Source organism: Mobula hypostoma, chromosome 8 (assembly GCF_963921235.1).
Source record: "Mobula hypostoma chromosome 8, sMobHyp1.1, whole genome shotgun sequence".
NCBI classification, from domain to species: domain Eukaryota; kingdom Metazoa; phylum Chordata; class Chondrichthyes; order Myliobatiformes; family Myliobatidae; genus Mobula; species Mobula hypostoma.
The window spans coordinates 157,906,785-157,921,753 of NC_086104.1; the positions used below are offsets into that span (position 1 = coordinate 157,906,785).

General features: G+C 42.5%; 1 protein-coding gene across 2 annotated transcripts in view; it reads right to left on the bottom strand.

The window, feature by feature from the left end:
• Positions 1 to 11,953, bottom strand: part of polb (polymerase (DNA directed), beta) — a 127,613-nt gene extending 115,660 nt beyond the window's left edge. Inside the window, exons 1-4 of one of the 2 annotated variants that reach the window (XM_063057206.1) lie at positions 11,655 to 11,953; positions 3,567 to 3,624; positions 2,928 to 2,994; positions 2,487 to 2,561 (exon numbers count right to left, since the gene is read on the bottom strand). In XM_063057206.1, the coding sequence (XP_062913276.1) occupies positions 2,487 to 2,561; positions 2,928 to 2,994; positions 3,567 to 3,624; positions 11,655 to 11,715 (261 nt within the window). In that variant the 5' untranslated portion in view covers positions 11,716 to 11,953. The remainder of the gene's footprint in view (positions 1 to 2,486; positions 2,562 to 2,927; positions 2,995 to 3,566; positions 3,625 to 11,654) is intronic. The other variant, XM_063057205.1, reaches the window with a different exon arrangement.
• Positions 11,954 to 14,969: the final 3,016 nt, after the last annotated feature.

Genomic DNA, 14,969 nt, shown 5'->3' on the forward strand with positions numbered 1-14,969 from the left:
TAAACCTAAGAAACCATAGAAAAACTACAGCACAGAAACAGGCCTTTTGGCCCTTCTTGGCTGTGCCGAACCATTTTCTGCCTAGTCCCACTGACTTGCACACGGACCATATCCCTCCATACACCTCCCATCCATGTATCTGTCCAATTTATTCTTAAATGTTAAAAAAGAACCCGCATTTACCACCTCATCTGGCAGCTCATTCCATACTCCCACCACTCTCTGTGTGAAGAAGCCCCCCCCCTAATGTTCCCTTTAAACTTTTCCCCCCTCACCCTTAACCCATGTCCTCTGGTTTTTTTCTCCCCTTGCCTCAGTGGAAAAAGCCTGCTTGCATTCACTCGATCTATACCCATCATAATTTTATATACCTCTATCAAATCTCCCCTTTCTTCTACGCTCCAGGGAATAAAGTCCTAACCTATTCAACCTTTCTCTGTAACTGAGTTTCTCAAGTTCCAGCAACATCCTTGTAAACCTTCTCTGCACTCTTTCAACCTTATTTATATCCTTCCTGTAATTTGGTGACCAAAACTGAACCCAATACTCCAGATTCGGCCTCACCAATGCTTTATACAACCTCATCATAACATTCCCGCTCTTATACTCAATACTTTGATTAATAAAGGCCAATGTACCAAAAGCTCTCTTTACGACCCTATCTACCTGTGACGCCACTTTTAGGGAATTTTGTATCTGTATTCCCAGATCCCCCTGTTCTACTGCACTCCTCAGTGCCTTACCATTAACCCTATATGTTCTACCTTGGTTTGTCCTTCCAACGTGCAATACCTCACACTTGTCTGTATTAAACTCCATCTGCCATTTTTCAGCCCATTTTCCCAGCTGGTCCAAGTCCCTCTGCAGGCTCTGAAAACCTTCCTCACTGTCTACTATACCTCCAATCTTTGTATCATCAGCAAATTTGCTGATCCAATTTACCACGTTATCATCCAGATCATTGATATAGATGACAAATAACAATGAACCCAGCACTGATCCCTGTGGCACACCACTAGTCACAGGCCTCCACTCGGAGAAGCAATTCTCTACTACCACTCTTTGGCTTCTTCCATTGAGCCAATGTCTAATCCAATTTACCACCTCTCTATGTATACCTAGCGACTGAATTTTCCTAACTGACCTCCCATGCGGGACCTTGTCAAAGGGCTTACTGAAGTCCATGTAGACAATATCCACTGCCTTCCCTTCATCCACTTTCCTGGTAACCTCCTCGAAAAACTCCAATAGATTGGTCAAACATGACCTACCATGCACAAAGCCATGTTGACTTTCCCTAATAAGTCCCGTCTCTCCAAATGCTTGTAGATTCTGTCTCTTAGTACTCCCTCCAATAACTTACCTACTACCGACGTTAAACTTACCAGCCTATAATTTCCCAGATTACTTTTCGATCCTTTTTTAAACAACGGAACAACATGAGCCACTCTCCAATCCTCCGGCACCTCACCTGTAGACAGCGACATTTTAAAAATTTCTGCCAGGGCCCCTGCAATTTCAACACTAGTCTCCTTCAAGGTCCGAGGGAACACTCTGTCAGGTCCCGGGGATTTATCCACTTTAATTTTCCTCAAGGCAGCAAGCACCTCCTCCTTTTCAATCTGTACAATTTCCATGATCTCACTACTTGTTTCCCTTAATTCCATAGACTTCATGCCAGTTTCCTTAGTAAATACAGACGCAAAAAACCTATTTAAGATCTCCCCCATTTCCTTTGGTTCCACACATAGCCGACCACTCTGATCTTCAAGAGGACCAATTTTATCCCTTACAATCCTTTTACTCTTAATATACCTGTAAAAGCTCTTTGGATTATCCTTCACTTTGACTGCCAAGGCAACCTCATGTCTTCTTTTAGCCCTCCTGATTACTTTCTTAAGTATTTTCTTGCACTTCTTATACTCCTCAAGCACCTTATTTACTCCCTTTTCCTATACATGTCATACAACTCCCTCTTCTTCTTTATCAGAGTTGCAATATCGCTTGAGAACCAAGGTTCCTTATTCCTATTTACTTTGCCTTTAATCCTGACAGGAACATACAAACTCTGCACTCTCAAAATTTCTCCTTTGAAGGCTTCCCACCTACCGATCACATCTTTGCCAGAGAACAACCTGTCCCAATCCACGTTTTTTAGATCCTTTCTCATTTCTTCAAATTTGGCCTTCTTCCAGTTCAGAACCTCAGCCCTAGGACCAGATCTATCCTTGTCCATGATCAAGTTGAAACTAATGGTGTTATGATCGCTGGAACCAAAGTGCTCCCCTACACAGACTTCTGTCACTTGTCCTAACTCGTTTCCTAACAGGAGATCCAATATTGCATCCCCTCTAGTTGGTCCCTCTATATATTGATTTAGAAAACTTTCCTGAACACATTTTACAAACTCTAAACCATCTAGACCCCTAACAGTATGGTGATCAATATACTTGAAGGAGTTAATTGAACATAAATCAATGACTTACCTTTTCCAGTTTCTGCAACTTTCCTGTCGCTAGAAACTCATCAATCTTCTTTGCAATCCTGTCACCAACACCTTCCTGAAAGTATTGGAAATATAATATGCAGAGGACCTGTGTTCAGATTATCTGTCATTTTAGATTATTATCATATACATCATGGTGCAATAAAATTACATAAAACTCACAGTATGAACTGTATATATAGTAAAACAAATACAATAATAAATACTACAACAGGACGGTGCAAAGACAATTTAAGTTATTGTCATATACATTCTGACGCAATCTAATTACTTAAAACCACAGAGTAAACTGTGTATATATATATATATATGGTAATACAATAAATATTACAAAAGGATGTTGCAAAAATAATTTAAATTATACAAAATAAATTTAATATCACAACAATTCTCATTTTTTTTGAAGAATGAAAAAGCTCACCAGCTTTTTAGCTTCTGCACCACTCTTGATTTTTGTTGGATATTTTGCTATAACTGAAGCTGCTTTCCTGCAAGAGAATAATTTTTAAAAAGCGCTAGCATTGGAAATGTGTACATTGTCAGGGGTATTACAGAACAAAAAGCTGTTAAAAATATTTCAAAAAATTGTATTACATGTGCTCTCTCATACTAGTGGAGTCTCAAATAGAAAACAAGTACAGTATACTTTTCTATTAAGAATCTAAAATTGCAAAATCAGATTTAAGATACATTTTTATTTACAAATAAAATGAAAGATTAAGCTTGAGTTGTACTCAATCATGTGGTTCATACTGGTAACCATTGCATGAGTTCAGCTCATAAGAACCTCATCTGTGGTGAGAATACTAGATCCAATTGGATGCATCACCTGATAGGAAACTGAGTGGGCCAACATTAAGTCACGAACCCTGGACAGAAATTAATTTAAACTCTAGCTAATCTTGGAACCAAAATGCTTGTGGAACTCAGCAGGCCAGGCAGCATCTATGGAAAAAATTACAGCTCAATTTTTGGGCCAAGACCCTTCGTCCAGCATTTTGAGTTTATTGCTTGGATTTCCAGCATCTGCAGATTTTCTCTTGTTCGTGAGTGGATTTACCTGTAAGCATTGTACTTATGCATCGCTCGATTCACATTCCTCTCAAAGTTCGCCAGCTCTGTAAACAAAACAGACAAAGCTTTGCTTCAAACTCTGTGTACAGAAGCTTTTCCAAAGCCACACTGAACATCTTTCAACACATCAAAAAAAGTTTCAAACAATCTTCAACTCCAATACTTCAATTGTTCATAGGTACTGTATATATCATTCTTTTCTTAAAGATTTTTTTCAGAAACTGCTCCAAACTATCCTCTTTACTAATACTAGCTTGTCTCCCATTATCATGATCTACGCTGTTTAATATTTTGAATTTTTTTGAACAAGATTGTCAATTATTTACCACCAAGATTGAAGAGACTCAGCTCTCAGCTTCTCTTGATAATGTATTCATTTAATGCCAGGAACAACTTGGTGAACCCCACCCTCACAGTCCGCAAGGCTTGTAATAGACTTAAATAAATAAACACCCTCATAACTATGCACATCCTGTTTTATAAAGCACTTTGTTATCATTTCTTCATAAAAAGAATTAATATTTTCCCTCCTTCTGATTCTGATCATAGTCCTTTAATCTGCCGAGGGAGCTATCCACCCTCATTACAGTAGTGGTGTACATTCCACCCCTGGCCAACATCAGAAAGGCACTGGAGAAGCTGAGCACCATGAAAGGCAATCACAAAACAGTGCACCCTGATGCTTTCTCAATCATTGCAGGAGATTTCAAACAAGCCAGCTTGATGAAGTCTCTGACCAACTACCACCAAAATGTCATCTGTGGAACAAGAGGAGGCAACACCCTTGACCACTGTTACACCACCATCATTAAGAATGCTTACCATGTCATCCCACACCCACACTTTGGCAAGTCTGGCAAACAGGCAAAGACCACGGCACCAGTGGTGGTGACCACAAATGTATGGTTAAGGGAGTCAAAAAAACACTTATACAACTGCTTTGAATCAGAGCACTGGATAATATTCAGGAATTGATCTTCGAATCTGAATGAATACAGCATAGTTATCACCAACTTTATCAAGACCTGTGTGGTTGACTGTGTGTCTTCAAGAAAATACCAGACATACCCAAGCAAAAAGCAGTGGATGAACCTGGAGATTTGTAGGGCAAGATCTGAAGCATTCAAGAACAGTGATCCAGAACTATACAAGAACTCCAGGTACAAACTATGAAAGGTTATCTTAAGAGTGAAAAAACAATTCTGATTGACATTAGAGATGAAATTGGATGCATGTCAGCTCTGGTAGGTTTGTAGGACATTACTTCCACAAGGTGAAACCTAATACCATGAATGGCTGCGATGCTTCACTCCCTGATAAGCTCAATGCCTTCTATGTATGCTTTGAAAGGGAGAATAAAACAACACCTGTGCAAACTCCTGTAGTATATAGTGACTCTCTGATCTCTGTCTCAGAGGCTGACACCAGAACACCTTTCATAAGGGTGAACCCTTGCAAAGCGTCTGGCCCCAATGATGTACCTGATAGGGCACTGAAACCCTCCGACAACCAACTGGCAGGAGTGTTCAAGGAAATCTTCAATCCCGCATTGCAGCAGTCAGAGGTACTTCAAAAGAGTGGCAATCATATCAACACCCAAGAAGAGCAGAGTGAGCTGCCTCAACAACTATTACCCAGTTACACTCATATCTACTGTGATGAAGTACTTTGAGAGTTTGGTCATGGCCAGAGTCAACTCTTGCCTGAGTAAGGACCTGGACCCGCTGCAATTTGCCTATCACCACAATAGGTCTACAGTGGAGGCAATTTCACTGGTTTTCCATTCGGTCTTGGGACCACCTTGACAATAGCATTACCTATATCAAGCTACTATTTATTGAATACAGCTCAACATTCAACACCATCACACCCTCAGTACTAATCAACAAACTACAAATCCTGGGCTTCTGTACCTCCCTCAGCAACTGGATCCTTCACTACCTCATTGGGAGACCACAGTCAGTGTGGATTAAAAATAACATCTCCTCCTTATTGACAACACCTGATGTGTGCTCAGCCCACTGCTTTATCATAGTCATAGTCATACTTTATTGATCCCGAGGGAAATTGGTTTTCGCTACAGTTGCACCATAAATAATTAAATAGTAATAAAACCATAAATAATTAAATAGTAATATGTAAATTATGCCAGGAAATAAGTCCAGGACCAGCCTATTGGCTCAGGGTGTCTGACCCTCCAAGGGAGGAGTTGTAAAGTTTGATGGCCACAGGCAGGAATGACTTCCTATGATGCTCTGTGTTGCATCTCAGTGGAATGAGTCTCTGGCTGAAAGTACTCCTGTGCCCAACCAGTACATTATGTAGTGGATGGGAGACATTGACCAAGATGGCATGCAACTTGGACAGCATCCTCTTTTCAGACACCACCGTCAGAGAGTCCAGTTCCATCCCCACAACATCACTGGCCTTACGAATGAGTTTGTTGATTCTGTCGGTGTCTGCTACCCTCAGCCTGCTGCCCCAGCACACAACAGCAAACATGATCGCTCTGGCCACCACAGACTCGTAGAACATCTTCAGCATCGTCCGGCAGATGTTAAAGGACCTCAGTCTCCTCAGGAAATAGAGACGGCTCTGACCCTTCTTGTAGACAGCCTCAGTGTTCTTTGACCAGTCCAGTTTATTGTCAATTCGTATCCCCAGGTATTTGTAATCCTCCACCATGTCCACACTGACCCCCTGGATGGAAACAGGGGTCACCGGTACCTTAGCTCTCCTCAGGTCTACCACCAGCTCCTTAGACTTTTTTCACATTAAGCTGCAGATAATTCTGCTCACACCATGTGACAAAGTTTCCTACCGTAGCCCTGTACTCAGCCTCATCTTCCTTGCTGACGCATCCAACTATGGCAGAGTCTTCAGAAAATTTCTGAATATGACAAGACTCTGTGCAGTAGTTGAAGTCCGAGGTGTAAATAGTGACAAGAAAGGGAGACAAGACAGTCCCCTGTGGAGCCCCAATGCTGCTGATCACTCTGTCGGACACACAGTGTTGCAAGCACACGTACTGCGATCTGCCAGTCAGGTAATCAAGAATCTATGACACCAGGAAAGCATCCACCTGCATTGCTGTCAGCTTCTCCCCCAGCAGAGCAGGGTGGATGGTGTTGAACGCACTGCAGAAGTCAAAAAACATGACCCTCACAGTGCTCGCTGGCTTGTCCAGGTGGGCGTAGACATGGTTCAGCAGGTAGACTAATCGGGCCTGGTAGACGAACTGGAGGGGATCTAAGTGTGGCCTGACCGTGTGGCTTTGCTCTCTCTACACTCACGACTGTGTGGCTAAGCACAGCTCAAACACCATCTATAAACTTGCCGATTACACAACCATTGTTGGCAGAATTTTAGATGGTGACGAGGAGATGTACAGGAGTAAGATAGATCAGCTGGTTGAGTGGTGTCACAACAACCTTGCAGTCAACCTTAGTAAGACCGAGGAATTGATTGCGGACTTCAGGAAGGGGAAGTCGAGGGAACACACACCCATCCTCATAGAGGGATCAGAAGAGGAAAGGATGAGAAGTTTCAAGTTCCTGGGTGTCAACTTCTTTGAAGACCTATCCTGGGCCCAACATAGTGATGCAATTACAAAGAAGGCATGACAGTGGCTATACTTCATTCAGAGTTTGAGGAGATTTGGTATGTCACCAAAGACACTCGCAAATTTCTAGATGTACAATGGAGGGCACTCTAACTGGTTGCATCACTGACTAGTACGGAGAGGCCACTGCAGAAAGTTGCAAGATCAGCCAGCTCCATCATGAGCACTACCCTCCTCAGCATCCAGGATATACCTTCAAAAGTCAATGCCTCAAAAAGGCGGCATCCATCGTTAAGGACCCCCATCACCCAGGATATGCCATCTTTTAATTGCTACCATCAAGAGGGTAGTATATGAGTCTGAAGACACACACTCAACATTTTGAGAACAGATTTTCCCCCTCTATCATCAGATTTCATGTACACTACCTCACTATTTTTTGCACCACCACTTATCATGAAACAACAAGTTTCACGACATATGCCAATGATATTAAAATCTGATTCCAATATTATTGATGCTAACTGGTCTTGTGACTCTACTTTTCCCTTTCCCTCCTTTCTACAGAAGCAAGATCACATTTGTTCATTTCCAACCCAGCAACAATTCCACAATATTGAAATTTTGGTTGAGCTGGCTATAACTTTTCCTGAAGAAGGGTCTCGGTCTAAAACGTTGATTATCTGTTCACTTCCATAGACGCTACCTGACCTGCTGAGTTCCACCAGCATTTTGTGTGTGTTGCTGTAACTTTTCTTTGAATACACTTTTATTTAAGTTCTTTTTAAATTATTTGTAGAAAACTCAATTTGAAAAAATACTACATTAGTGAACATTTCAAAAGATAAATAGTTTTACAGCCAAATGTTGCAAAATTCCAATAAATCTTCATTTTTTCAGAAAAGCTCATCTCCTGTTACAATTTGTCTACCAGGTCTACAGCGGATGCAATCTCTCTGGATCCCCACCCACTTTTGGAGCACCTAAATAACAGCAAAACATGCTAGTTTGCTATTTATCAATTACAACTCAGGCTACGTCCACACTAGACCGGATAATTTTGAAAACACCGGTTTCCGAGTGAAAACGACAGGTGTCCACACTAGGCGTTTTTCACAATATCTCTGTCCACAGTAAAACGGATATTTGGGCAAATCTACTCCTACTGGGCATGCACAGACATATCTACAGAAAACAAGCGAAGAGGAAACAGTATAATATTTACATTTCCGCAGCGGCGTTGTGCTATTCCCATTGGTCAAAAACTAGAGGTCCAACAACAACAGCAAAAGAAAGTTTTCAACAATGTCTTCGAGGAATACAAAGAAAACCTCCGCTGGAAAAAGCAGACCGGACTTCTTCGTTTAGACAGACAATGAAGTCGAGCTGTTTGTGCGAGTTACAAACGACTACAAAGTCAGCAAAGCAGTGGAGAACGTGGAGATGTTTAATTCCAAACAAGCTATTAACGTAGACAATAAAGAAAACATCACATGCATGAAGCCGTCCTCTACCCAAGATCAGCAAGAGAGTGGAATCTTCTGCCGCCAGACCTGCACAGTATTTCTGACATTAATATTTTTTAAGATAGGCTCAATCAAATCAATTTAGGGGTTCTAGTCAAAAAAGCTCACTTTACAATTTAACTCTCACGCCGTTCACACCAACTGCGCATTATAACAGCCGTCCCGCAGGGCTTGTGCAGTACCAAGCAGAAGCAGAAAAAACATTGTTGTTGTAGTGTTGTCATGACAATGTTTTTAAATATCTCCGTTTACCCCGTCCACACTACAACGCACAACAATCATTTTCAAATTTACACACTCTGGAGAGTGTTTTAGAAAAGCTCCATTTTCGGGGATGAAAACGACGTTTCAATGTGGACGGAGGGTCAAAACTAAGAGAAAAAGCTTTGTTTTCAAAATTATCCGGCGTAGTGTGGACGTAGCCTTGGTGTTCAACACCACCTTCCCCTCACTACTAAAAACCAAGCTTCAAAATCTGGGCTTCTGCAATTGGATCTTTGACTTACTTATCGTGAGACCACAATCAGTACAGATCAGTAATAAAATCTCCTTCTCACTGACAATTAACACAGGCAGACCTCAAGAACGTAGGCTTAGCCCACTGCTCCAATCTCTCTACAATCATGACTATGTGACTAGGCATACTCAAAGGCCACCTATAAGTTCACTGATGACATCACTGTTGTCGGCAGAATCTCAGATAGTGATAAGGAGGCATACAGGAGTGAGATAGATTGGTTGTTTGAGTGATGTCACAACAACCTCACACTCAATGTCAGCAAGACCAAGATTGTGGTGAGGGAATTCAGGAGAACACAGCCAGTCCACATTGAGAAGTCAGTGGTGGACAGGGTGAGCAGTTTCAACTCAACATCCCAAAGGATCTAACCTGGCCCCAACACATTAATGCAATCATTGAAGAAGACATATCAGGGGCTCTACTTCATTAGGAATTTGAGGAGATTTGGTATCTTGCCAATTGCTACAGATGTAGTGTGGAGAGCATTCTTATTGGCTTTATCATTCCCTGCAACAAGAACTCCAACACACAGGATCAAAAGACTTGGCCAGTTCCTGCCATCAAGGAAGTCTTCAAGGGGTACCACCTCTTTGATTTGACTCATAAATCCAAAGTGCCTTGTTCATCAGCTCACATTTTACTCTGAACTCAGTTCTCCAATGAATGTGCTGCTCTACAAACAGAACAAAACAAGGTCTAATTCATGTGCCACACATCAAAGTTGCTGGTGAACGCAGCAGGCCAGACAGCATCTCTAGGAAGAGGTACAGTTGACATTTCAGGCTGAGACCCTTCGTCTCAGACGAACCATAACATTAGTCCTGACCAAGGGTCTCGGCCTGAAACGTCGACTGTACCTCTTCCTAGAGATGCTGCCTGGCCTGCTGCGTTCACCAGCAACTTTGATGTGTGTTGCTTGAATTTCCAGCGTCTGCAGAATTCCTCGTCTTTGCATTTCTAATTCATGTGCGATTCATGCCCTTCTCATCATCGTCATCATTATGTGTTGTGACGTGGGCGATCATGGTCTTTCTATGACCATGATTGCACCTGGCAATTTTTTCTTCTCCTGGGCAGTGCCTTTACAAGATGGGTGACCCCAGCCATTATCAATACTCCTCAGAGATTATCTGTCTGGCGTCAGTGGTCACATAACCAGGACTTGTGATCTGCACCAGCTGCTCGTACGACCATCCACCACCTGCTCCCATGGCTTCACCTGACCCTGATCGGGGGCTAAGCAGGTGCTACACCTCGCCCAAGTGTGATCTGCAGGCTAGCGGAGGGAAGGAGCACCTTACACCTCCTTTGGTAGAGACGTATCTCCACCCCACCGCCCATATACCCCTCTATTCATTTCAATGTTCTTACAGATCAGATCATTTTTTATTCTCTACATTGTTTATTTCTACAGAGTTTATTTTCTGCATTATCACTTTATAAATATGACAGTAGTTGACTAATTTCTTAATCTAATATAAATTATTTAATAAGGCTATCTTTTTTCCCATCCACATTAAAAGTAGAATTTTACTAGAGATAAGGCAATGATTACTGACAAAGTAGTCAACCCACATCAGTAATAGAGCATAGGACAGTACAGCACAGTACAGGCCCTTCGTCCCGCAATGCTGCACCAACCTTTCAACTAACTCTAAGATTAATGTACGCCATCTATCTCACATAGCTCTCTTTTCTTTCATCCATATATCTATATATATTACAATAACCACTGACACCTTCCAACTTGGAACTGATTGAGGTTAAGGGTGATTAAAATGAAAACTTTTTACCATGAAAGAGAAGCTCGAACACCTTGCAGAGATGGCAAAAATTAATGGAAAAAAAAGTTGTGGTTGACAATGCTTGACATTCAGGATTTAAATCAAGGGACTGAGAGGCAAAAGTTCTGAAGAGCCCATTATAACTTCCCATTGATCATTAAATCAAGATGGGAAGACTATGATTGCTCATCTCATATGACACAGAACATAATGACAGTGAGATTCAGAGTTGGCCATAACAATAAACATAAAGTTGAACAACAGACTTAGTGCTTAAAAGAAGAGACTCGGGGTTAATATTGGAACCCACTAATGGTGCAAAGGAATTAGTCCCGAGCAACAGACACAAAACGTTAGAGGAACTCAGCAGGTCAGGCAGCTTCTACGGAAATGAGTCAATAGTCGACATTTCGGGCTTGATCCTTCAACAGGACTGGAAAAGGGGGGGAAGAAGACAGATTTAAAAGGTGGCGGAAGAGGAAGGAATACAAGGTGACAGGTGAACCAGGTGAAGGGGAAGGCAGGTGGGGAGAAAGGTGATAGGTGGAAGAGACAGAGGGCTGAAGGAGGAATCTGATAGGAGAGAAAGGGAAGGAGGAGAGGAGTGGAGGATTAATGTCCTCAGTTCTGACAGAGCATTGATGTTATGGCCCCGGCCGCGGTCCCCCGGATCGCCGTTTACCGATGAGGAAGTCGGTGATCCCTTCATTCAGCGTTTCTTGCGGCGCTTTCCGTTTGCTCATGGTGGCGGCGCTCAGACCCGCAGAGAGTCGACCCGAGCTTCGGCTCAGGACAATACCGAGGCTGCAGCTGCGTCGACAGGCCGCGTGCGCGCGGCCCGCCAACCGGACGGAGCATTTAACCCGCGCGCCCGCGTGACATCACAGACGGCGCGCGTGCGCGGCCCGACAACGGTCACAGCTGCATTTAACCCGTCGCGAGCGCGCACGCCCGTGGTATCTCCAGCAGCGCGCGCGCGACCCGATAATCGTCAGAGGGACGTTTAAAGAGCCGCAGGCGCGCGACCCGGCACCAGGGCATTTAAACCATCGCGGACACGCGCTCTAGTGACGTCGCTACCCCTCGCGCGTAACCTGCCATCACCGGAGCGTTTAAACCCTCGGCTCCAGCCGCGGTCCATGGTAAATCGATAAAGAGAAGGAGCGTTTAGATCATCTGCTTATTTGTTTGTGGTTGCATCAAGCTCAGTGCGTGGGGCGCCAGGGTAGGGATAAATGTTCTGCAGGCTGAGGGAAGTCCCAGTGGAGGAGAGGCAAAGTACTTTTATTTCATAAGATTCAGCAGTGGCTGGATGGGAGACGCCAGAGAGTAGTGGTGGATAACTGTGTGTCAGACTGAGGGACGGTGTGTAGCGGTGTGCCTCAAGGATCTGTACTGGGTCCAATGTTGTTTGTCATATATATTAATGATCTGGATGATGGGGTGGTAAATTGGATGAGTAAGTATGCAGTTGATACTAAGATAGGTGGTGTTGTGGATGATGAGGCAGGTTTTCAAAACTTGCAGAGAGATTTGGGACAGTTAGAAGAGTGGGTTGAAAGATGGCAGATGGAGTTTAATGCTGAAAAATGTGAGGTGCTACATTTTGGTAGAACTAATCAAAATAGGACATACATGGTAAATGACAGGGCATTAAAGAATGCTTTAGAACAGAGGGATCTAGGAATAATGGTGCATAGTTCCCTGAAGGTGGAATCTCATGTGGATAGGGTGGTGAAGAAAGCTTTTGGTATGCTGGCCTTTATAAATCTGAGCATTGAGTATAGGAGTTGGGATGTAATGTTGAATTTGTATAAGGCATTGGTAAGGCCAAATCTGGAGTATTGTGTACAGTTCTGGTCACCAAATTATAGGAAGGATGTCAATAAAATTGAGAGAGTACAGAGGTTTACTAAAATGTTGCCTGGGTTTCATCTCCTAAGTTACAGAGAAAGGTTGAACAAGTTAGGTTCTATGTTGTCGTTTAAAGTTAAATTGGATAGATATATGGACAGGAAAGGAATGGAGGGTTATGGGCTGAGTGCAGGTTGGTGGGAATAGGATAGGGTAAGAGTTCGGCACGCACTAGAAGGGCCGAGTTGGCCTGTTTCCGTGCTGTATTTGTTATATGGCTATATATAAATGCAAGAGATGCTGCAGGTGCTTGCAATGCAGAGCAACACACACAAAATGCTGGAGGAACTCAGCAAGTCAAGGCAGCATCTGTGGAGGGCAATGAACAGTCAACGTTTCAGGCCGAGACCCTTCATCAGAACGTCAAAGATCTGCGGGAAATACAATACGTAATGCATAGTAGCGTACCAAAAATCTAAGTAAATTTTATTATCAAACTACATATATGTCACCTTATACAACTCAGATTCATTTTCTTGGGGGCGTACTCAACAAATCTATAGAATAGTAACTATAACAGAATCAATGAAAGATGCAGAACTAGTGTGCTCAACTAGAGTGCAAAAGACAACTGCAAATACTAAAAGAAACAAATGAAACAAAAAATAAATAAATATTGAGAACATGAGATGAAGTGTCCGTAAAAGTGAGTCCATAGGTTGTGGGAACATTTCAATGATGAGGAAAGGGAAGTTATCCCCGCTGGTTCAAAAGCCTAATGGTTGAGGGGAACTGTTCCTGAACCTGGTGGTGTGAGTCCTGAGGCTCTTGTACCTTCTACCTGATGTTACCAAGAAGAGAGTTTGTCCTGAGTGGTGAAGGTTCTTGATGATAGATGCTGCTTTCCTATGGCTAGAAGTGTTTTACCTGTGATGAACTGAGCTCAATCCACTAATTTTTGTAGGATTTTCGGTTCCAGGTCATTGGCGTTTCCACACCAGGATGTGATACAGCCAATCGATATAGTTTCCATTACACATCTATAGTTTTTTAAAGTTTTAGCTGTCATGCGGGATCTCCGCAAACTACAAAGGAAGTATTTGTGCTTTCTTCATAATTGCACTTACATACTGGGCCAAGGACGGGTCCTCTGCACGTGCAGGCTCAATGGCCCAAAATGTCGCATGACCTTTGAGTAAGTCAAAGATCAATCTAACCCTTCCCTCCAACATAATCCTCCATGTTTCTACCATCCATGTGGCCATCTAAAAGTTTCTTAAACATCTCTAATATCTGCCCTGGCGAGGAGTTCTGTACACCTACCACCCTGTGTAAAATAAACTGCCTGACATCGTCCCAATGCTTTCTTCCAATCAGATGCTCTCTAATATTAGCCTGTCTTCGTATTAATACAGGTCCCTCTCACTGATGAATGCTGAAGCAATGTTAAGGACCTCCCCTACCTCCTCCATCTCCAGGCACGTTTCCTCTTTTAACTCTGATTGGTCCTAACCTCACTCTGGTCATCCTCCTGTTCTTCACATGCATGCAGGATGCCTTGGTGTACATTAATTGTGCCACTACATCCTCCCTGGTTATCTGCTAAAATGCGTAACACAAAATGGAAATTTATAGGAAAAATGCGGTGTTGGTCTGGAATTGGGAATGTTTTGAGAAGTGGAACCAGTCCACAGCTGGAGATGGGGCTAAGGAGAGGGAGAGAGGCTGTTCCTTCTGGCAGTATTTTGTGTGACACGCTTTACTGATTGGTTGATAACTATTATTTTGTATTTTACTACTTTATTAACCATTTTTCTTTCTTTCTGTATTTTATATCATTCCAATAAAGGTAATTTCTTATAACCTTTAATGCATGCACAGTGCTCTGTTTGTAAATACCTTTTGTTGTGGAACTAGAAAGGAATCAGTAACAAATTTTAAAGTATTGTCATTACAAGCACAAATACAAGGAAGAAATGTTTCATCTCCACTGCTGACCTGAAGAAATCAATTTGTAGTATTCTATCTTTTCATATGTTCAACACATAGACATTATTTCCAGCTGATTTCTTTCGTATGTGTGTGAGGTGATGGGAATATAGATGACTGACCAAATAGGAAAATCAGCTACAAAACGAAAAGC